The sequence below is a fragment of the Echeneis naucrates genome, chromosome 8, assembly GCF_900963305.1.
Source record: "Echeneis naucrates chromosome 8, fEcheNa1.1, whole genome shotgun sequence".
Taxonomy (NCBI): Eukaryota; Metazoa; Chordata; class Actinopteri; order Carangiformes; family Echeneidae; genus Echeneis; species Echeneis naucrates.
The window spans coordinates 2,109,144-2,132,728 of NC_042518.1; the positions used below are offsets into that span (position 1 = coordinate 2,109,144).

The window sequence follows — 23,585 nt, forward strand, 5'->3', positions numbered from 1 at the left end:
GGGGGGGCACTGACCGGAGGCTTCGTGGCAGCGTTCAGGGACTCCATCTCTGCGTGGGTCATCCACACGTTACTGGTCGACTGCGGTCACATGAAGAAGAGAAGAGTGAGGCCGTGAGATACAGACCAGGAAGAAGCCAAATCAGACGCAACTGAAACTGAAACAGCAGACCGCCTTGTCACGGCCGCGGTGCTGCTAACGAACATGAGGTTCGTCACGTTCATGTGAGCTGAATTTCATCTGGTGAATACACCAAAGGCGAAGAATCAAAACCTGCCGTTCCAGCCAAAACTCCAAAACCGACAGTCAAAGCAGGTTTTTGTTATGAGGGACTCTATCTTTCCTGGGAAGGGACACATTAAAAAAAAAAAAAAAAAAGCGGTGATGTATGTGTGTGCCGCTCTTTTACTACATCTGTGTACATCTGGTTTGTCTTTGTCTCTGTGTGAAAAGCCTTTTTTGTTTGTGAAGTTTTATTTCCAGGCGAAATTTTGTGGAACTTTATCAGTCTGTGCAGTTTATGAGCGTCCTCCTATGGCTTCAGAGTTTTTATTATTTCTGACACACAGTACATTTCAAAGTCTTTTCCTCAATGTGTGTTTTTCCTCCCCTCTCGCAACTTTTCTCTCCTTTATTGCACTTCACACGACCTGCTCTTAATTTTACGTCATCCTCATTTGATATCAGTTCAAGTTTAATTACGTTCTCTTTTTATTTTTTGCCTCCTATTAACCAGTTTCTGCTGCAGATTTCCCAGCAGGGATTGCTAACATCTTAACTAATCTCATAACTCCAAACATCTGGTTCGTCTCACAGCTGATTTGAATGAAACATTTGTGCATTCTTGGCAAAAAGTCAAAGCGCAGCATGGCGATGATTAATCATTCATTAATCAGTATATGAGGGTGTTAAAAGTGTAAGTACACTCCAATTAAATTCCTCTTTACCTTTAATCCTATAAAGATGCTCGACAGAGGTTTTTTTTTATTTTATAAGAACAGATGCAGCTTGTTCTCTTTAAAGGTCCCATATTGTAAGTGAGACCTCCACGTGGTCTTGGTTGTGTGATAAAGTGGAATATGTCAGGATTTCTGTGCTTTGTGATGTCACAACAAAGCCCAGCTCACCTGGACACACCCTCCAAGTCGGGTAGTATTTCATTTCTCTGAATGTTTGCATGAAAATATTATTAGACGGCTCAGAAACAGTCAGCCAATCAGAAAAAAAGGATGTGATTCCCTCCTCTGATTGGCTTTCTAACCTGTTTTTTTTTTTTTTTTCTCAAAAGTTGTGGTTTGTCTGTGAGTAAAGTGAAGGTGTGAGGTCTGGGGGCTCACAGAGCGGGTGCTGGCGGGGGCCGACGGGCTGGTCAGGGACACCATCTCCTGGATGGCCAGCCTCAGTTTGAGGCGGTGCAGCGGGTTACTGATGCCGATCTCCCTCTGGATCTCCGTGTCCGACAGGTTGGCCATGATCGCGCCGCTCTTCACGTTTGCGCGACAGGCCGCCACGTACCAGGCTGGCATTCCCACCCACAGCTGGCGAGAGTGGGGGGGGGGGTGAAATAAAGAGAGAAAATGTTTTTTATTTCTTTAATTAAAATGTTTTGTTGTTTTTGCTGTTTCTGGTTTCTGTGATTGTGAAGTACCTCCAACCAAGACACCACAGTGGGTCCGTCCCAAGATGCAAAGGGAAGTCCTTGGCGACAGGCCTCCTCCAGCAGCTCGTGCCTGTGAGGGAAGGAAAGCATCATTCAGTGCTCTTTTTGTGAAACGCACGTGAATCAAAGCCACCTGATTATCTGACGCTCACTTCTTCTTGCTGCGGCGGTCTTTATCTGCCGGACCCAGAGTCCCGGTCTTGTTCATGCCCATGGGGTCTCCAGAGGCCAGGTCCTCAGAGGGCGTTGATGCTGGTCAAAGTCGTGAGAATAAAAGAGAATACGGGCACGATAAGGTTTGAATCGCTGAGGCGGAGCATGTCTGAATGAAAATACTGCCAATGTGGATTACTCATATACAGTCAGTGTTATCTCCCCCCTTATCCTCCATCTGTTTACCAAGAGACGCCGATCCGTCCCGTCCGGGCTGGCCCATCCTCCCTTTCTCCTTCTTTCCAAAAAGCCGACCAATGGAAGACTTGATGCTTTTCTTCTTACTCGACTTGTGGAGAGAGTCTTGGCTGCTGTTGGTGCTGCTGCCATCTGCCGAGAGGCTGCAGGAGACAAAGGAACTCACTGAGGGGGAAAAGCTAATTACACTAGATTCCTTAAATTTGACAGAAATGCTCTCCTTTCTGCAGGTTTTGCAACATTTATAAAGGCTTCATAAGCTGCTATTATTCATGGTTGACAGATTATTTCATTGTGAGCCAATCATAAGAGCAACTTTTGGGTTGCCAGGTTGTGGAAAATCCTCCCCAGCTCTAATGAGACCTCTCCAATGGTCTCTTTTTAAATACTTGCTGCAGAACACCTGGCTCAAAACCTGTTTATAGACTGATTATTAAGGATTAAAGCTCCAGTCTTATAAAGGTTTAACCATTCATTTACTAACACATAAGAGAAATATAAATATAAAGGAATATGGTGTAAGAGCAGTTTTTGTGTACAATTTGAATTAAATGTCTCGGTAATAACGTGTCTGTGTGTTTCTGTTCAGTAATAAGTCATCAGGGTTTGTTGACATTAATCCAGCTCTTTATCTCACGCCTCACCTGCGAAACTCCCGGGGATCATCGAGCATCGCTCCTGGGTGGGTGAGGGTCATCCTGTCCAGTCGCAGCGCACGAGGAGTGGGAGGAGGCGTGGAGTCCAGAAGAGCGAGGGACCGATCGTCGTCTTTGTTGTTCTAGAAACGTGGCACGAAAAAAATGAGAAAAGTTTCTGATGTGAGACACTCACTGAGCGGTGATTGTGATTTTGATTCAGCTTGTTGTGTTTTTAAAACTGATATTTGGGATTAGCTCTGCAGCCCTTTTTATTTCTGTCTATAACCTCATAGTGTTCCTCGAACACTGTTCTCATTAAGACTCAGACCTCTTCATGAATTTTTACTCAAACTTCTGGTGACCTTTCCGAATTCAACCAGAGTTGAAGCCGCTGTGTTTTCCTGCAACTGTTGAAAGTTTTTTTCTACATTCACGTTATCTCCTCTGCGATCAACACTGACAGCGTGTTTGTGTTCATTGCAACATCTTTTGTAATTCAGCCGCCCACTGGAAGCGTCTAGCACCAACCACCATAACCCCCGACGAGTTACTTCAGTCAGTGTTGGCCAATCTGAGGCGCCGCTGCTGAAGAACAGCTGAACTCCTCCGACCCCGTCTGCATGATTTACTTCGACTTTATTTACATGACTCACCGTCGGGACGAGCCGAACGGGGAGGCTGACAGCGAGACCAGAGAAAGAAAGGTTAACACAGACGGGGATGGAAGTTCATCTTAACATTCCAGCGATACCTGTCTGTCGGTCTCGCGGGCCGGGGAGTGAGGCAGACGGGGGGTGGAGTGTCCGGAGCTGGGTGGAGAGGGGGACGCCAGGGTGGAGGACGTGATGGACGAGGGGATGAAGCCCCGCCCTGTGCTGTCTCTGCCCAGGGAGGTCGGAGGGATGGGCGGACTGTCCAAAGCCACGCTGACCCGACTCTCAATCTCCTCGGCTCGCAACTCCGTGTTCTCCTTTTCCTCCTGGATGAGTCTGGAGGGTGTAAAAAAAAAAAAATAGAGGCGATGATGCGATGACATCGAAATATTCCTGTGATCAGGACTTAAAGGGACAGTCCAATTTTTTTACACTTATTCTCATTTATTTTCTTGCAAGTGATGATGAAAACAATTCCATTCCGTCTTATTTGCTGCTGGTTAGCTTAGCTCTGCACAAAGACTGAAAAAGGGGAAACAGCTCTTCTGGATTTTATACTTCAAATACATTTTCTGTTCTAAATAAAGGATCTGAAGACTGGATCCACTGCTGTGCCAGAGGGGCGATGATGTGTTTATTTATGAGGTGGTCTTGTGTCACGGTGCATGATGGAGAGAGGTGTTTCCTTCCCTTCCAGATGTTCAGCATCATGTCCTCCATCCTTACTTGATCTCCTTATTAATGGCCTCCAGCTGTTCCTGCAGCATGATGGCCAACGTCTGCACATCCGTCTGTCCGCTGGGGGACAGCAGCTCGGAGCCAAACCGAGGATCCCCATTGTCCTCTTCGTCAGAGCAGCCCACGTCCACGCCAGGATCGAACCCGGTCCCCAGCAGGCCCCCGCTCTCCCAATCTGGGTACTGCATGCAGAGAGCAAGAAGGTCAAAGAAGGTTCAAGTGAATAAATGTGTTTTTGCTGTCTGGCTTTAATAAGTTAGAAGACATGACTTTACTCAGACAAAAGTAAAGTGATATTAAAAGCTGATGCGAAAGCAGATCTGAAGTTTGGATAAAGAATGTCGGATATTATTGTGATAGAGCTACTGATGCGCTGAGGCAGGTTTCGGTGGGGTGGATGGAGCTGACCCACAGGGTTCTTCCAGGTGGAGTCTCACCTTGGTCGAGTCCTCTCGGGCAGAGCTCCAGCGGGCCCGGTGACTTCGCCTGACCACGCCCCCAGCGGAGGCGTTACCGAAGGGATCCAGGTGAGTGGTGGAACCTGCTGGGAGGGACCCGCCTCCGTGAGAATACCTCAACTCCAGAGCGCTACCCGGCAGAGAGCGGCTGGAAAGATGACAGGAAGTAAGACAAAAACGCTGAGTACTCCAGCGAGGGGGAGAAAATGTTAGCAGTGAGATGAGAAAGCAAAGAAAAAATAAAACATAATATGACATACGAGGAGAAAAATATATGCGAGAAGAAGGAATTTAGGGAGAGAGATGTCGAAACTCTATATGAAGGTCCTGATGCATGAAGAAAAGCAGATGTTGTATGTCGTGATGGCGATTTGTTAAGTACATCGTGTTCTCATTAACAGGAGATTGTCGGGCTCATGCGTGTGTGTTTGTGCGACACAGTTATAACCATGTGGGTGCTGACAGTGTTGAACACCTCCAGCATCGAGTCATCTATCGAAAAGACACACACACACACACACACACACACACACAAACTAAAACACCAGCATGCTCATCAGCTCCTACCTGGAGTAAGAGCCGCCGGGTCTGGCTCTCAGCTGATCCAGCTCCAGCTGCAGCCTCTCCAGCTCGGCTATCAGCTGGTCCTGAGAGAGGAAACACACAGAGTCAGCGAGCGAAGGGGTGGAGCAGCCTCGGCTGAAGATCAACAGGGTACCTTGTTGGCTAAGAGATCATCCTGGAGCTTCTTCATGTTGGACAACTCCTCCGACAGGGCGTTCTGCAGGGGGACGAACACAGTTCAAACCGCAGACACATCAGTGACGCTGCCTGATCAGGACCAATCCGACTGCAGCTGTGTCCCGAATCAGGAGCCACATTTAAAGACAGTTTGACACGATTTCCCATGATTCTTTTCACATTGGCAGAAAAAGATTGTACTGATAAATAAAAGTATTGAGTTTCAGCTAAATGTACTTCTGTTAAAGCCAATGGCCGTCAAACGTTGTGTGATGTGATGCTAAAGGGAGGGAAGGGCTGCTGGTGCAAAAACTTTAGTTTCATCTTTGTTGGTTTTCTTTTGAAGTCTCAAGACTCCTTTAAACCCATTTTCCTTCCAATTTTATGCCTCTATGCTTCCAAAAGATATTTTCCTGCTCAAAAAGGATCAAAGTCCAAAGAGTCGACAGTAAATACCCTTCATTCCTGATGCTGACGAGCAGCAGAGAAAACAGGGTCGGGAAACATTAACTGTCCAGTATTTTAAGATTTAAAACGATGATTTGTTGGTTACCTTTTCTTCCAGGGCGGCCATCCTCTCCTTCAGATGGAGCTGCAGCCTCTCGTTGGACTCGGACAGCAGCTTGTCCACCGTGTCTGAGAGGCGCTTGTTGTGTTCATCGTTCATCCTCTCCCTCTGCCTCGCCTGGGGGAGGGGGGATGAGATTATAAGAGGAAGAAAAAGGGAGTGTGAGCAAGGAGGGAGATGATAACAAGCATTCAGCTCAGCTGAGAGACAAAGATTTCTATCTGGGTGTGCTCAGTCAAACAGAGAGTTTAGAAAAATTAGTCGACAAAAAGGAAGAGCGCCGATGGAGAAAGATGGAAGGCAGACGTGACTCACCCGCTGTAGCTCCTGGTTCTTCTCCTCCAGTTGCGCCTCCATCTGTCGCAGCCGCTCCTCGAAGTTACCATGACGCTCCTCGGCCTGATAGTTAGAAACCATGTTGTGACACTGATGTAAATTACCACAGCGGAAACAGCCCATTGGCTGAGGCCCCCAATTAGTTACATGCCCGTGCAAATCGGAGCGAACAGGAAAGGTTGGTTGGCTGCGTCTGGCAGGAGAATGAATGTGTTTAACAGGAATGGGAGGTTAAATCAGTTAGTCTGGAAGGATCCGAGCAGATCACCCTTTTATCTCTGACTGTTTTCGTTTTAATTCCTGATGCCGCTCCTACAGAAAGTTTGCCATTCGTCTGTCATCTGACATCTTGTGTTTCGCTTCGTTCATGTGTAGACAACACCTGGGAAATATTTGCACCTGTCTTGTTTCTGTTTTGTTTTTTGTTGTTTTTTTTTTTCATTTCTGGACAGGTGTGCGACGCTCAGCAAAACATAAACACTTGTAGTTATGGCAACATAAACACACACACACACACCTTGTTGAGTGCTGCCACTCTCTGGGCGAGCTGGGCCTCGATCTCAGGCAGCGTCTCAGCTCGCTGCAGAGTTTGCTGCAGTTTCTGTTTGGCATCGTCGAGCCGCTCCTGAAGCTGCCGGTTCTTCTCCTCGCTCTGCAGGGACGAGAGGGAGTGGGTGAAGATCGCCCAGGGCGGCAGACATGATTAAACCGGTGACTGGTGATGATGATGCATCTCCGTGTGCCAAAACTAAACAAAAAAAAAATAAAGCTGCCAAGGCGCCAACAGGCGGCAGACAACACGGACACACATGGTGTCGAAGGAGGCGGCCTCACCTGTCTGTAGAGGGACTCTTTGCTGGCCAACTCGTTCTCCAGTTTGTCTTTTATGTCGTGGAGGGACGTCGCCTCCCTCTGGGCACTCAGGTACCTGGAGACCAGAGCAGACAAGTCTGAGTGAATCCTGAGCGTTTCCTGGAAGCTGAGTTCATGGACTCAGGTAAAATACAAACAAACCTGCGCTCTAATGTGGTGATTCTCTCCTCCATGTCTTCCCTTTGACAAAGTGCCTGGCAGGTTTCAAAGAAAAAAAAAACAAGACGGCAAGTTCAGATTGACAGCGAGATTAAGAGTCGGAAGGGAGAGGCCAGATGTCAAGTTTCCAAGCCAATCAATCAATTTGACTGAGCCTGACGAGCTTGTTTGCTGAAGAAGGATAATGATCACTTAGTTGCTGCTGACAGATTTCAGAAGCACCGAATTATGTCATCAAAGAGAGACGGCAGGGCACGAAGGGAAAAACAGTCCTGTCCCAAAGTGCTCCACATGCCTTTCAAATCAGCGACTGGTGAGCTGGCCGGCCTCCGTGTGAAGGCGCCTGCATCTCCACCGATGGCTCTGTTGCCATGGCTACAGGCTAGAGGCAGCAGCCGCCGTTGCCAAGCCGGCAAATGGTTTTGTTCCCGTAGCAAACTGTCCGATGTTTCTGTGAGTGCCAGTGAAAAGAGACACACTCACCTCCTTCACGTCCCTCTGGAGCTTCTGATTGGCCTCCTCCGACCGAGCCAGCTCCCGCCTCGCCGAGGTCAGCTGCTCCTCGATCTCCCCGACCTGACGGGAGGGATCACGCCTCATTTTCTGCTCGTCTCTGATACTGAGCGACAGCTTTGGAAATGGTTTACCTGTCGGCACATGAGGGCCAGTCGCTCCTTCAGCTGCCCAAGCTCCGACCTCTGCCGCTCGATCTCGCCCTCTCGCTGCCTGTCGATCTCGCCGTCGTCCAAGATGGAGGAAGGTCCGTTGGGGAGCCGCTGGAGGAAGAGAGAAAAGATTCAGGAATGGTGCAGTCAGCCACTCCTCCACCAGAGAAACTTTTTTGGCGGATGCTTGTTTTCCGAGGCGACTTCGGTAAAACTTCAGGTTTAATGATACTAAATGATTTGGGGTGCTCTTTCTGTCTGGACTGTGACTGCCCTCTTTTGTTTTGTTATTTACTTTGTTACCTGGACTTTATTTTGGAAGGACACACCTGTCAGACTGGACGGTGCTCTCATAATAAACTACAGAATCGGTGTCGGAACATGACACATAAACTGCCTCACAGATGAGATCAGGAGAAAAAAGGTCCAGGTCATCTTCTCCCTCACAGACTCAGAATCGTCTCACTGTCAGTCCATCCAGTTCTGTAAGTCTGCAGAAGTAGAACTGGGATTGTTGATGGTGACGGAGCCAGAACTGAGGAGTTCTGTTCCAGACAGGCTCCCGTCGGCTCCTCTCCAAAGTTGTTAGCTCAATCACAAAAAGGAAACAAAGGGAAGACATAAACCACGCAAAATGAAAACACGTTTTCTTGTCGTCACGTTAACACTTCAGCGTCTCACACTCCCTCTGAGGTCTGGTGTTTAAGTCGGAGCGCGCTCAGAACTGCCGACCGACGGCTGGACGTCACACGGCGGCGATGCACACGAACCTACTGCCGTGACCTCTGCTCACCAGATGCACTTTTAGTGGGTGAGAATGAAATTTGCAGCACTGTGGATTTTATAGGGGCAGCACTAACACTAATGGGAATCACACGCCGTGTTCTCAGCCTATCTGAGGGTCCGACCACTTTGATCCACACTCGGCAGCTATTAAACAGACCTGACCTTTCTTCCAGCGCCTCCACGGGCTTCACATTTACGGTGCTGTGTGAAATTTCTCAGCCGCTATAAACTTTGTGCGCACACTAATTTCCACTTTCAGGATGCAATCCCAACTTTTCATCTCCCTAATTGAACCATTAGGATGGCGAACACACTGCAGCCCCGTTTTAGTCACTGTCACTGTAATGTGACAAGGCGCCGCCACAGTTGGAACGACTGGCTGTTTTGGAGGCTTCTTAATTTGTGGCTGAAGAAAAGGCGTCCTCAAAACGAAGGCTCCAACAGGTTGCTCCTTCCAGTCTGACCTTTCCAAAGATTCATTGCTCACTGGTAATGCAAATAATATGGCAGCAAGAGCCCGAGCCCGATCACGCTTTTAGACGCAAGTGTTGAGTTTTCATTGTGAAATGCATCTCGCTACCTCTTTGCCGTTGTCTAGTCCCTGTTGTCGTCGCTTGATTTGGTCCCTTAAAGACACAACCTGAAACCAAACAGAGGAGAGGAAACATGAGGAGAGGCGATTCTATCAGCAGCTCGGACAACACGAGCTCGGAGAACGCAGACTCACCTCTTGAGAGGACGACTGCAGCTCTTCCTCCAGGACGGACACTCGCTCCAGGGCCACCCGTAGTCTTTCCCGCACCTTCTCGTCCAGAGCTTTGTGATGCTCGAACAAGGACTTGAGGGCTTTCAGGACCTCCACCTCGCTGGACACCCCGGCCGGGGACTGGGCCTGCCTCTTCACCACGGTCATCCTCAGGCTGCGCTCGTGACGGGACACCAGGCACTCCAGATGTTCAAGCAGCAGCTGGACACACATGTGGTGCACATACAATTAGACCTCCCCAGAGGAGACACCCCGGTAATTATAAAAGACACGGTGGTGGATTTGAAGTATTTTAGAGCAGATAAACACCTGAATTTGAACTGAACACACTAAAGAGCGTAACGTAAAGCAGACGGAGTGTACTGACTCGTGTGTTGTTCCTCTCGGCCTTCAGCTCTGCGATCTCCTCCTCTCTCTCCAGCAGCTGTTCCCGGCAGAGATTCAGTTCTTTGGTCAGCACTGCAAACTCCTGCAGGGTCACAAGAGGGAGCTGTTATTGACTCACTGCTGCTGCTGCTGCTGCTGCTGCTGCATGAGGTCATGGGAGGATGCAGTTTGTCCTCCGTTGATCTCACAGCACATCAAACCTATAAGGTTCAGCGCAGCCGGAAATGATTCTGTAATGAAGCAGTGCGCTTTCCCAGGCGCCCCGAATCTGTCTCATCAGGTTTGACTTCCCTCTGTGAACTTTCCCAGAGTGGTCACAGAGAGCGCCATTATCAAGAGTTCAGCCAGTCGGTTTTACAGGTGGATGGATTAGTTAGACAGCAGCGAGGCGGTAAAACATTTAACTTTCACTGAAGACGTCCCTCGTGTCCCAGAACGGGGATTAACTCGTTCATCTTTTTCCCCGTTCTTATGGCACTGTGTCATGTAAAACATTTTTATTTCCTGACTTACTGTGAAGAGAATGAAACCAACAAGTGATCCTGTGATCCATTAATATCATCCATGGCAACAGGCCCATAAAATGGGAAACCCAGAAAGACAGAAAGAGCAGCATTAAGCCGGTTTCACAGGTAGAGGAATTCATAATTAGCCAAAAGATGACTGCATTACATCAACGTGTTTAATTTCCTCTTTTGCTTTTTTAATAGATTTCTACTTGTAGGATTGATAGATTAAGTTTCAGAGGACTGAAAGCAAATAATGTGATGATTACAGAAGAACGGCAAGGAAAGCATTAGCTCTTCCAGCTTTGGCCAATTATTCCATAGAATAAGTAACATGCTCTGAGATATAAAAAGGTCCTCCAAAATGTAAGTTTTACTGCCAAAATATTCAGGTCACCCGCACAGCACAATTAACTCCAGAGAACTATTTCACAAATCTTGATTTCATTAAGAAAGTTGCACATTCAAGCAAAGAAAATGTCATTGCTGCCAACACATGCACAAAGCTGCAGCAGAAAATGGCTGTTAAATGCAGCCTGACGGCACATGCCGCGTAACCTTTGCCACATCTACCGCAGCGCTTGCGGCCTCGTGGCCACCGGGCCTCTTAAACCGGGGGCCTCGATATAAAAACCCAACCACTGGGTTTACTGCACGCATTGCACCTGGAAGTGGTTTAATTGTACAATCACCATGCCTAGCTGCGCGTCTGCCCATCATTAAAACGAACGCCTGGAGGTTAAACAAGCATGAGACGAGATGGGAATCGAGCCAGCGCACTGCAACGTCTTACATTCCCCAACCGACAGCGGTCCGGTTCAGTTGTTGTGATTTTGTGCAATTTTAATCCAATTATATGTAATTGTGAGGTTAGCTACAGCAGAGTTATGATTAAAATCTGGGGCTTCTATGCAGCTCGTCGGTCACCACGGCAACAACGCGTCAATAAAGACAGAATGAATGACGTCGAGTTTAACTTGGACTGAGTCAAACTTTCGTCTTCTTTTTCCCGCCCTATTCTGTCTGTACAGGTGGGTCAGTACTCAGCTGGTGACCTACCTGTCTGTCAGTCTGTCTGTCTGTACAGGTGGGTCAGTATTCAGCTGCTGACCTACCTGTCTGTCTGACTGTCTGTCTGTCCAGGTAGGTCAGTACTCAGCTGCTGACCTACCTGTCTGTCTGTCTGTCTGTACAGGTGGGTCAGTATTCAGCTGCTGACCTACCTGTCTGTCTGTCTGTCTGTCTGTCTGTACAGGTGGGTCAGTACTCAGCTGCTGACCTACCTGTCTGTCTGTCTGTCTGTCTGTACAGGTGGGTCAGTATTCAGCTGCTGACCTACCTGTCTGTCTGTCTGTCTGTCTGTCCAGGTAGGTCAGTACTCAGCTGCTGACCTACCTGTCTGTCTGTCTGTCTGTCCAGGTAGGTCAGTACTCAGCTGCTGACCTACCTGTCTGTCTGTCTGTCTGTACGGGTGGGTCAGTATTCAGCTGCTGACCTACCTGTCTGTCTGTCTGTCTGTACGGGTAGGTCAGTACTCAGCTGCTGACCTACCTACCTGTCTGTCTGTCTGTACAGGTGGGTCAGTACTCAGCTGCTGACCTACCTGTCTGTCTGTCTGTCTGTACAGGTGGGTCAGTATTCAGCTGCTGACCTACCTGTCTGTCTGTCTGTCTGTCTGTACGGGTAGGTCAGTACTCAGCTGCTGACCTACCTGTCTGTCTGTACAGGTAGGTCAGTACTCAGCTGCTGACCTACCTACCTGTCTGTCTGTCTGTCTGTCTGTCTGTCTGTCTGTACAGGTGGGTCAGTACTCAGCTGCTGACCTACCTGTCTGTCTGTACAGGTGGGTCAGTATTCAGCTGCTGACCTACCTGTCTGTCTGTCTGTCTGTCTGTACAGGTGGGTCAGTACTCAGCTGCTGACCTACCTGTCTGTCTGTCTGTCTGTCTGTCTGTCTGTACGTACAGGTAGGTCAGTACTCAGCTGCTGACCTACCTACCTGTCTGTCTGTCTGTACAGGTGGGTCAGTATTCAGCTGCTGACCTACCTACCTGTCTGTCTGCCCCCCACATCCTGCCTCCTTGTGTGTGTGTGCAGCCTGACCCACACATGGCACTGTGCACATTCCTGTCACTGAACACGTGCACTCTGAATCGTGTGTGTTTTTGTTTTGTTGTTTTGTTTTGTTTTGTTTTTTTAAAGAAAAAAGTGCTCGGGCAAACGAGCCATTAAGGGGCAGTGATGCATGTACGATGCTGCTGATAGCATCACTCTCAATTTACCCAACATGCACAACGGCAAACAGGAAACACAACCACCCCCCCTTCCAAAAAAAAAAAAAAAAAAAAGAAAAAGCAGCATGTTTAGCCTGCAAGGAGGAAGAAGAGGAAGCTTATTGGAGAAGATAGAAGGGGTGATGGAGGAAATATCTGTGTACAGATGGTGTGATTTGGGCCCGGAGGACTTCATAATTTTGGGATTAATTCATGTAAAAGATGGTGTGTGGTGGACGGCCGACAGACACTTCCTAGCCCCCTCCCCTGTTTCTCCCCTTTTCTGCTTTCCTTCAGTCGCCATCATTTTTCAGTCAGACACCGCGATGCAAATCACTCAGCTCCCCGACTGCGCTGGCTTTCACCTCTTCATGCTTTTCCTCTTCCAACCCCTCCCACCTCGTCATGACACGCAACATCTAAACCAGACTCAGGAAGCCACCTCATTAGTATGCAGCAATATGCAAATATTCTAGATTTGTTAGTCTGTGTGTGTTTCATATCAGCAGGTTTTCTCTCTCTCTGCTGTCGCTCTCTCCTGGCAGCGTCTGCACACACAGACGAACTCGGTGAACCCATCTACAGTAAAATGTATCACCAGCTCCATGTGTTCCTGTGAGTGTGTGTTTTCTGCAGATGTGTGCACCATATTGATCCCCTCTCACTGAGCTAATACAGGCCTTTTTAACATCTGTTATTTCATGCTGATATTTCCACGACAGAGAAAGAACAAGGGGACCGACGATAGAGGGAGGCCTGAAGCGTCCGTCACAAAGCCGAGCATCTGATTTTACTAAAAACATAAATATAAATGAATATTAGCTTCTCTGAAGCACAGAGATCCTGAACTACTCTCTGAAAAATTATTCTGCCAAAAGCAAAAGTAAAAACATGTTGTTTAAGTCTTCTTGGTATAATTCAAATAAATACGGTAGCCTGGAAGGACAATCTCCTTTGTCAAGTCACAGAGCAATAAACCAAAACCGGATTCGTTTATTTTAATGCTATTTCCCGCTATTTTGTAATATAAAATAATATCAGATATTGGAAAATCATAAAGTTTAAGGTCACGTGGGAATATTTTTACAAAAACCAGATGGACAAATGTAATTTCCTGCAACCTGGAGGGGAAATTGACTTCAGACGCAGCCTGAGAAGTCAGTTAAGAAGTTGTTTTGTGGAGCAACAGACAGAAAATTTGGTTCCTCCAGCTGAAGAGAATTGAGGAATATGAAAATAATTTCACAACACTGTGGAAGGATTGTTTCCCCAAATTCCTGTTTCCTGTTACCAATTCATTTACCCTGTCATCTCTAAATAATGAGAAGGTGGCCGTCATTACTGTTATATCACCATCATATTCATTTGAGAATGTTTCAACATAGAAGACCAAAAACTTTTTGTTGTTTCACTTCGGTAAATTCAAACAAGGTTCAATTAAGGACAGCTGATGATTATCAGCTAACGGCTCTGATAGAGTTTAAGATGAGAGAACAAACAGGAAGTGAAGGATCTGGAATCAGCTGACAAACAGGAACCTTTAAGTATTTCTCATTTTTCCAGACATTGTGTGTTGTGTGTCACTTCTATCTTCTCTGAGCGGTGTTTCCTCCATGACGTTTTCCATCTGTGCTGGCGCTCTTTGAAACCCCCCCAGTTGGTACAATAAGGAAGTCAGACTCAGCGCCACCTGGACCGGCAGCAACACTAAAAACCTTGCTCACAGGTTCACACATCAATAATTCAGCGCCGTGAGAGGAACCATTTTCACCACGAGCACTTTTGATACCAGAGCTCATTCCTGTCCGATCACTTGTTTACTCGGACTGGAGACAGATTTTGAATTGAAGGAGGCGTTCAGGTGCAGCTGTTCATCACGATCTCTCTCACGGCATTTAATAATAAACATATTCAAAGCTGATTGATAATTACTGAAGCTGGATCACTCACAGGCACTGTTGCGTAACGCTCAGATGAGTGTTTAGACTTTCTCAGATTCATCTTTTTGTTTCGAACTCATTAAAGACGTGCTTCTCTTTCACCAACTGAAATCAGTTGTCTTTCTCTTCTTCCTCTAATGAGAAAAAAAAGCTGTTTTCTAGAAACACTTTTGAAGGATCCAAATGTTCTGGGTCCAGAATTCATCTAAAACCCATCTCCTGCTCAACACCAGATCAGGATCCAGCTTCTTGTTTCTGAACATTTGGCCCCCCCGGCCCCTGTACCTGTGGCAGGGCGATGGACAGCTGCCTCTGGAGCGACTCCTTCTCGTGGCCCAGCTCTCGCAGTCTCAGGTGGGCCGTCCCCAGACTCTCCTGGGTCTCTCTCAGGCTCTCCAGCAGCCTCTCTCTCTCCGTCAGCATGTTCACCATCAGTGACTCCAGGTTGCCCGTGCTCCCCCCTTCGTCGCTGCCTCCTCCTCCACCGCCGCCTCGGGGGTCCCGGCCGCCGTAGCCCACAATACCTCCCATGCCTCCTCCCATCCCTCCTCCTCCGCCGCCACCGGCCGGGGACGATGAGCCGCCTCCTCCGCCGCGCCCGTCCTCAGAGATGGTGGGCATCACCTCGCACATCATCTTGGAGCCTTTTTTTTTTTTCTTTTTTTTTCTGAGAAGACGACTTAGTGTCTGCTGGGCCACCGATTGGCTCTCGTCATGAAACGCTCAACAGCTCTGCTGGCTGCTGATTGGCTGAGGATGGCAGACAGGAAACAGGTAGTGGGTGGCGGGCAAAGGGGGGGGGGTGAGAGATTAAAGTGGGGGAAAGTGAAGGGCGACCAGGAGGGGAGGGTTAGGGGGTGCAGGGGTAAGAGGGAGAAGTGCAGGTTGGGTGGCCGACCTCTGACCCCCCCCACCCCCCTTTCCTCTGGTCCGGGCTTCACTGAGCGCAGAGACAAACCTGGAGAAAGAGAAGAAGAAGAAGAAGAGGAGGAGGAGGAGGAGGAGGAGGAGGAGGTCACATGGAGGCCAAGATGTGACTGGATGTGATGATGAGAGCAGCTGGAGGAGGATGAGGAGGATGAAGGCCACACATAACACATACATGTACATATAGAACACACCTTTTCCAAGGCAGCCCCCCCTCCACCCAAACTCCAGACACAGAACACCCATCAGTGTTGCAGCACAGACCGGACCGTCCGGAGACTTCATCCTCATCATGAATGCGCATGATGGTCGGAAATGAGTCGTGAACGGCAGCTTTTCACCGAACAACGCGGACACACAACAATCATCGGGCCTTCAGCGCGTCCGTGTTTAAAGCAGGAGCCGGAAAAATGTGGATGATAACAACGAAAGAAAAGGGTGTCATCGTGAATTGTAATTACGGGCTGTATCCAGGAGGAAATGGGCTCCTTTTCAATGAACCGGGGGGGTTATTACCATCATCATCATCATCATCATCCTCAGACGGGAAATGAATGGCTGTCTTATCAAAATAAATCACCTAAAATGGGGGGAAACTGCCATTTTCATATATATGTATTTAAAAAAACAACAACAACAACTGGATGTGATCTGCTCTCACCGCTATCACATCATGGTGGGAGGTGCCAATCATCCTGTAAATGATTGAGGCCTAATTACCGGATTAAATCACCGGAGCGGATTATTGTTATCAGCTGGATTTCTGTTTTATCTTGTTTTATTTTTTGGGCTGTGATGAACCTTAATGTGAGAAAACGCTGCGCCGCTTTGGTTTTATTCCGACCGCAAGGCGTCTATTTCCTATCAACACCCCATTACCCCCCCCCCCCCAATCCACACACACACACACACACACACACACACACACACACACACACACACACAGCCTCCCCCATCCCTCCCTCCTGATAAAAACAGCTGGGCCGGTCGGTTCTGTGCGCCGCCGGATTGGAGCGTCTTACCGGATCCATGTCGGACCTTTGAAGGGGCAGAAACCGGTTCAGTCCATCACAGCATCCGAGAGTCGGCGGAGGCTGCAGGTTATCCCCGTTACAGCCGGTCAGCAGCCCGCCCCATCCCCTCCCTCTCTCTGCCGAGGGAGCGACGCTTCGGGTCCGCCGCTGCGTCAAGGTGCGCACAGGACGCACCGAAGACGTCCGGCCAGGGGTTTCACAATAAAACCCCGCTGACCCCAGAAAATAATCCTGCTGTCTGAAAACATTCATAAAATAACATAAAAGACATAACATGGGAACAGTGTGGAATAAATAAAGTTAACTAATATTACAGAATGTTATATGCTATTAAAGGAATAATATACTATAAAATGGTCACTTATGCGTAAGTAAATGTTCCTGATTTATTAAATTTATTATATTATCTTTTGATTGTTGCTTTTAGCTCTAATAAAATATCATCATTATGGATCCACATCGGTATGAATTTGTATGTTTAGCATAGCAGTAATAATAACTATCTGCAAAAACACATCAGGTAAGCAGAGAGTACTTTTTTGTTCTTTTATGTTACTGGATTTCAAGTTAAAATATGTTGATAGTTCTATTTTACTAGACAGGAAACATCTTCAGATTCAGGGCTGGAAATGTTAACAGAAAATATATTTGTTTCTGAACTCATATAGTGTTATAAATTAAGCTAACCTGCAACAGCATTAGTAGTGATGTTATAGAAAAACATATTAATCTGCTGTTTTATCAGCATGTTGATATTGATAATAAATAAATAAATACCAAAAACACAAATAGAATGCAGTGCAATATCTAAATCGTTATTATTCTGATGTTCTATAACTCCTTAAAACAACTCACCTTTTGCAGATGGACAAGTTGAAGCTTTATTCTGAAGGCCAAAAAGAGCACTTCCGCTCCACTTCCTGTTGCCTATGTGTAACTTGACGACCTCCCTTCGCGCATCCTCCCTCGTCTCCTTCCCTAAAGGATGCTCCCTATGGCGCCTTCACGGCCCCTCCGCCGCCTCTGAATCCAGGACAGTGTTTTTTTTTTTGTTGTTTTTGTTTGTTTGTTTTTCAGAGCCTGCCTGTGGACACCAAACCGGCTCAGATCCGAGCAGATCTTCACTCTGAGCTGAGACTTGGAGGGCCACGGTGGAGCAGCTGCTCCCTCTGGAGCCACAACAACACAAACACAGCTGATGCCTTCACACACTCTCCTTTTATTTCCCAAACTGAAGACTAACGGCAAAATATTTAAAGTTAGAAATGTTGCTTCTGTTAAAAGTTTATATTGAGTTCAAGCTTTTTTTTTGGGGGGGGGGGGGTAATTTGAATAATTTTAATTCATTAATTTATTTATTGAATTGTAACCCTTAAATAGACGTTTTGATGGGTTTCTTCTTCGTGGTTGAATCAGCTGCTTCTCATGTGAAGAAGAATTTCCCAATCAACGTCACTTGGTCATGAAATGACTGAGGAGTCAGCCAATCAGAGCTCAGAGGAGGCGGGGCGCTAAAAAGCTAAAGGTAAAGGGGGGTGGGGGGGTGGAGGTGACGTAATGTCCCCTTCAGAGAAGCTGATGTGCAGCACATCCAAATCAAATCTGACTCCAGAGAGAGAGGATGAAAAACAGAAGACAATAAGACAGAAAGCAAAAAGCAAAAGACAGAAACAGAAAGAGAGAGGACATAAAAAGAAAGAAAAGAAAAATGAAAGAAGGCAAAACGAAATAAAATAATGAACGAGAGAAATAAAGAAAAGAAGGAAGGAAAGACAAAACAGATAAAAGTGCTTAATTCATAATTCCAAAGAGTCCACCTGGACGGTAAATACTGACCTCCTGAAGACGTCTGCATATGTCTGCAGTGACGGACAGCAGGCAGCTGTCGGCCCCTGGAGGGGGGGCCTCAGGGTCACGGGGGGTCAGCGGGTTACTGGAATGCTGATAGGAATGTCCTGAGCGGCAGCGGCGACAGCAGCCAGGAGAGCATCACCATCAGCAGGACAACAGCAAGGTCCCCCAGGGGCCACGACAGGAGATGGGGGGGGGCCCAGAGTCTGCTGAGGGACACAGTGAGGAAGAGGAGAACACACACATCCAGACTCACAGTTTGTGTTTTTATTATTTTTCTGATGCTCTCGTTAAAAGTTTGTGTCACTTTAAACAAATGATCAGTTTCTGCGGCACGAAATGATCAAATTTAAGAACTTGAATGTTTTTGTTTCACACACATTTAATAAATGACAGAAAAAGAAAGTGTGCACGTCGTTTGTTTCAACCAGTTAACTGCTTCAACACTAATAAATTACATTTCACATCTTTACCTTTGACCAAGTTCTAAAAATGTATTTGGAGGAATTTCAACAGATTTCAGGACTTCATATGTTGTTTTTATATTTAAAACCACTGCAAAAGAAAAGAATAAAAAATTTTAGAGTCAGGTCTTCAAACAAATGTGTGTTTTGGGGTTTTAATAGTTATATTTTTATCAGCTTTTAATTTGTTTTGGACAAATTTTGAGAAAAAAAAAAAAAAAAAAAAAAAGTAAAACCTGCATCTTCACTTCACAAAACAGAAACCAAAACAACAGCTATTATTCTCCAACAACAGCTAATAGCATCAGTCGGGCCAACAAAGGGACGCTGATGTGGACTGAAGGAGTCTGAATTGGAGGTTTAAAATTCCGACTTTATTTGAAGGTGTTTGTGATGTTACACTGGGCGTCCTTGCAGGAGTGAAAACGTTGTGGTGATGGAAGATTTCTGGAAACGCACAAAGAGACATCGGCTCTTTAATCTAATATCGACCACAGAGATGAACACAAAGAACGATATCGTTTACGATTGGGCAGCTCAGTTTGTCTGAGTTTATACATCCAGTTCACATAATTCAGTTTGTTAGAGCCCATCTGGATTTCTGTGTCAGTGCAGTGTGTGTGTGTGCGTGCGCGTGTTAAGGCTATGGGAGTGTGCGACACTAAGTGTGTAAAGGCAGATTCTGGGGGGGCTCGGCGGGCAGATTATTTTGGCCGTCGGCTTGGTGCTCAGCTGGGACTTTCGGCTCTGCGGAGAAGAAGAGGAGGAACATTCACTTCACTGGAAACCATCACAACAAAAACACAAATGGACTCACTCACTTCACCATCTCAGCTGGTTTACCTTTTTCTTCAGTTTTGTGTGTCTGGGGTTGAAACTGCAGCTCTCCATTAGGACCGGCGGGGGGCAGCTGTCCGTCGGCAGCCTGCTGCTCTTTCTGTCTCTGGGACATTTCTAATACGGCCTGAAATTAAACTGACTTCAGTATTTCAACTGTGATGACTGCAGATACGTGCAGAGATTGGGGGGGGGGGGGGGCGTGCTGGGACTGTTTACCTGCTGGTACTCCCTCTTCTGGGCCTCCAGAGCTTTGCCCCGCTCCTTCAGCAGCTCCTGCTCCTGATGCAGAGTCTCCACCCTCCTCTTCAGCTCCTCCTCTTTGTCCCTGAGCTCCGCCTCAAATCGCTGGAGCTCCTCCTCCGTGTAAAGCGGCTTGGCGTCCAGAGTCTGGAGGGAGGACAGGTTCAAATATTGTGTTTGCGTCAATGTGTGAAAGTTAGTGTCTTCATTACTCCACATTATGACAAAACAAGTTGTGGTCTATTTTGTGTCTTGGTTGATGATAAAGGTGCGAAAACAGACGACTGTCTTATTGTGAGACGGCTCCTTCATCCACTAATGGAGGACATTAGAGTCATACTGTCATCTTCATCATTCACATGTTTACATGTTTGGTACAAACTTCCAATTAACAAAAACACCACACTGATGCTTTTCACAGCATCCACTCATCAGAGGTTCAAGTGCACAACACCTGTGGGCTCTTTACCTCCCACTCTTTAGGATTATTGAACTCCTTCTTCTCGGTTGACTTGAGGAACTCCTCCAGACTGACGAGCCGGTCCTTATTTATGTCCACCTTCAATCACAGAAACATCAGTCAGAGCCAAACGGAGGAAAAAGGAAAAGGTGATGACTGAGAGTGATGATGAATAATTTAAAGACTCACATTTTTCATGATGTGCTCCCTCATCCTCAGTCGCTCTTCCTCCATCTCCATCATATCGTCTTCTTCGTTCTTTGGGTCGTAGACTTTCTCCAGCTGCAGGAGGGAAATGGACCAAAATGCTATTTATACTTTTATTTTGGAAAGGTGAGCTGACTTTCAAAATAATGATCATCTACTTCTGAAATTGTGCCAGGGGGATGTTAAGGAGTTAAATTTTTACCTCCTTAGTGAATAGAGCCTCCAATTCTTGCTCATCTAACACTCCATCTTCGTTTGTATCTAAAGATCAGACAGGTCACGATAACTGAGCTCATGTCAAAGTCATCAGGACGGCGGTTTGAACGGGAAGCGCTGGAACTCACCGTGCAGTTTGAAGAATGTTTTAGGGTTGAACTCTTGAGGATCGAGTCCGTCAGTCTCCTCCCAAACTTCCCTCAGCTGAGCAACACTGCCCTGCATGTGACAGAAACACAGCAAGTAAATGAGAAAGGTAAGAAACTCGATCCACTTTCACTCATTTCCACCGATAACAGATGCGCTTCTTCCCACCGGAGCGTTCACTTTGGGGTGCTGCCGGTGTTTCTCCCTCAGCTCCTGTAATCTCTTCTCCTCTCTCTCCCTCTTCTCCTGGTCCAGACCTTTCAGATACTCCCGCCTCTCGTGCTCCTTCAGCATCTCATAGCGCTTGAACTCCTCGTGTCTCTCGGCGTCGTAGTTCTCCAGGTCCTTGGTGGCCTAGACAAGAAAGACAGTGTCCATGTTCTTCAGTGCTTTCTCCAGAGGCGAGGCTTCATTAAAACCTCATCAAAGATTCATCAGCTGTCTCTTCGTACATCGAAAATGGTGTCAGTTCAGGATCTTACCGTGGAGATCAGCAGCTCGAGGTCTTTGGCTTCAAATGTGTTCTGATTGTGGGGATCCAGATGTTCGAACTGCTTCAGCAGGGAGGCGTGGTCCATCTGCAGACCTGCACAGTAAATAACTCCATTACCAACCACACAGTGGACAAACCTGAAATCATCTCAGCTAGCATTTAACTTCATGATCCGTATCCATGAACATGAAGTGAAAATGAACATAATACAAATTTGTTTGTTTTTACTGAATGACTTCAACAAAAACAATGAAGATTTTCACATAATTCTATGAATCTGATGAGGCTACTTTTTCATGTGTTACATGGCAAAACTTCTGTGTTGGTGAGATTATGAATTAAATGTAAGTCTGATACGATCAGCACACACTTTCCCTCCTGACTCACTCTGTGTGTTGGTGCTGTCCAGTTTGGCCTTCAGCAACATCCTGAGACGGGAAACCTCCTGCCGTTTCAGCTCATCCAGCCGAGTCCGGACATTGTGACTGACCAGGTCCAGCTCTTTACTGAGACGACCGTTCTGGTGGAAAACAAACCAAAATGTCTGGTTATCTTGGTCCTGTAAACATGGAAGCTCTGAGGTTGAACATGTAGGAAGAGATGGGTGCTCACCTTAATGTCCTCTGTGTTTGCTGTCTGCAGTTTCTCTCTGAAGTGAGGGTCAGTCTCCAAAACCTCGATCACCTCTCTGAGATACCTGTCATAGTACAAACCAGTATCCTGCAACAGTGTCCCGTAAAAGAAAAGGTCACACACCGAACAGCTAAACGTCAAATAGGAACAGAACACCAAATCAAAAGCAGACTGTTACCGCGTTCTCTTCCTGTACTTCCTCTTTGACTTCCTGGTTGCCTCCATTGCGATCGATTGGCACTGACCAGACGCCGGCAATGATGGAGAGAAGAAGCAGCCAGCCAGGTTTCAAGGTCATCATCCTGCAAAACAAACAACGTAGGCAGATCTGTGTGAGAAATAAAGAAAAATACCAACCAGTATGGTTTTCTGCTTAAACGTCTATTCTCCGTTATTTACAGGAATTTACTGTTTGTCACATAAAACAAACATCATTAAAAATAATCCAGATTCTCTTTTCAGTGTTTATTTCACACCTAAACTAAGACTAAAGAACTCTGTTTTTTTCTTTGCATGATCAAACATCATTAGAATAAATAACAGAAACCACGAAGAAGACAAAACCACAATCATAACCTGAATATTTCTCTGTGTAAATGAACCAAATAAGTCAAACTGAATTGCTGCAGCTTGCTGTGAACAGTTTTACAGAGAATTCAGAGATTAGGAACCCGGAAGTGTTTCATAATATCAATGAATGTTAATGGGGTGGAAGTTTATAGCCTGTTAGCTAATTTAGCTGAACGAAAGGCAACACGGATGAGAGCTTAGAGACAAAGAGAAGACAAGAACTGACATTTATAAGGCTGTAATGACCTGTGAGGTTAGATCTATAGCATTGTGTGGATAAACAACGGGAGTTTAAACACTAACCTGTCTCTAGACAACGATAAAGGCGACAACTCAGCTGCTAATCATCAATTACAGCAACAACGAGCGAATTTCTCACGACTGGCTGCGAAGTCTTCTTTCAGACCTCCTGCCGGTGTCGAAACGGTGATTTGAGATGAAAACAGCGGGTGGGTATTTAAAAAAGGCGGCCCTCTTACCGCTGATGTCGTTTTAATTTCTGACGCGACGCTCAAAACACGAACTGCGCTTCAGCGTCGAGGAATTATGACGTCACGAAGCAGGAACCCTGCGCCGCTTTCACTGGCCGTGGGAGTTTCCTGAAAGAAGAGGAATTTCCTTCCTTCCTTTCCTTCGTGAAATATAAAAATTATAAAATCCTGGATTGTGATTTAATTATTTAAAATAATGTCTTGTTGTAGTAGAAAATATGTAATACGTTTAAAATTAAAAAACATCTTTTTGGTTTATTTTAGCTTAAAAATACTATGAAATTTGTGATTTAAAATAAAATTGTTAAAAAACAGCCATCAGAACATTATCTGGCTTGAGCATCCTTCAGTGAGTTATTGTGTGGCAAACTGGGGGCAGATGAATTGCAACAATATTGTGACAAACTCAAAGAGCATGCAAAGTCTGTGCTCATGAAAAACACCTGAAGGCACC

General features: G+C 46.5%; 2 protein-coding genes across 3 annotated transcripts in view; both read right to left on the reverse strand.

Annotated features, from left to right (window-relative positions):
* The window catches only part of LOC115047088 (liprin-alpha-3-like), a 22,307-nt gene extending 7,113 nt beyond the window's left edge, over positions 1-15,194 (reverse strand). Inside the window, exons 1-22 of the mRNA XM_029507775.1 lie at positions 14,844-15,194; positions 9,820-9,921; positions 9,414-9,653; positions 9,267-9,326; positions 7,883-8,011; positions 7,719-7,811; positions 7,218-7,270; positions 7,038-7,131; positions 6,721-6,855; positions 6,183-6,266; positions 5,853-5,984; positions 5,277-5,339; positions 5,126-5,205; positions 4,538-4,706; positions 4,089-4,282; positions 3,461-3,698; positions 2,716-2,849; positions 2,060-2,214; positions 1,813-1,912; positions 1,649-1,730; positions 1,338-1,538; positions 15-80 (exon numbers count right to left, since the gene is read on the reverse strand). Coding sequence (XP_029363635.1) covers positions 15-80; positions 1,338-1,538; positions 1,649-1,730; positions 1,813-1,912; positions 2,060-2,214; positions 2,716-2,849; positions 3,461-3,698; positions 4,089-4,282; positions 4,538-4,706; positions 5,126-5,205; positions 5,277-5,339; positions 5,853-5,984; positions 6,183-6,266; positions 6,721-6,855; positions 7,038-7,131; positions 7,218-7,270; positions 7,719-7,811; positions 7,883-8,011; positions 9,267-9,326; positions 9,414-9,653; positions 9,820-9,921; positions 14,844-15,194 — 2,955 coding nt within the window. The remainder of the gene's footprint in view (positions 1-14; positions 81-1,337; positions 1,539-1,648; positions 1,731-1,812; positions 1,913-2,059; positions 2,215-2,715; positions 2,850-3,460; positions 3,699-4,088; positions 4,283-4,537; positions 4,707-5,125; positions 5,206-5,276; positions 5,340-5,852; positions 5,985-6,182; positions 6,267-6,720; positions 6,856-7,037; positions 7,132-7,217; positions 7,271-7,718; positions 7,812-7,882; positions 8,012-9,266; positions 9,327-9,413; positions 9,654-9,819; positions 9,922-14,843) is intronic.
* A 3,435-nt stretch (positions 15,195-18,629) lies between these two features.
* nucb1 (nucleobindin 1) lies at positions 18,630-23,161 on the reverse strand. Of its 2 annotated transcripts, none has more exons than XM_029508170.1 (13): positions 22,944-23,161; positions 22,249-22,372; positions 22,050-22,157; positions 21,825-21,957; positions 21,427-21,530; positions 21,113-21,298; positions 20,926-21,016; positions 20,784-20,842; positions 20,564-20,656; positions 20,384-20,473; positions 19,891-20,061; positions 19,678-19,798; positions 18,630-19,581 (listed from the first exon to the last, which is right to left on the reverse strand). In XM_029508170.1, exons 2-13 carry the CDS (start codon positions 22,369-22,371, stop codon positions 19,496-19,498), a joined length of 1,365 nt encoding a protein of 454 aa, XP_029364030.1. In that variant the 5' UTR covers position 22,372; positions 22,944-23,161; the 3' UTR covers positions 18,630-19,495. The 2 variants fall into 2 exon arrangements, with proteins under 2 accessions (XP_029364030.1, XP_029364031.1); XM_029508171.1 differs by having other exon boundaries at positions 23,120-23,158.
* Positions 23,162-23,585: the final 424 nt, after the last annotated feature.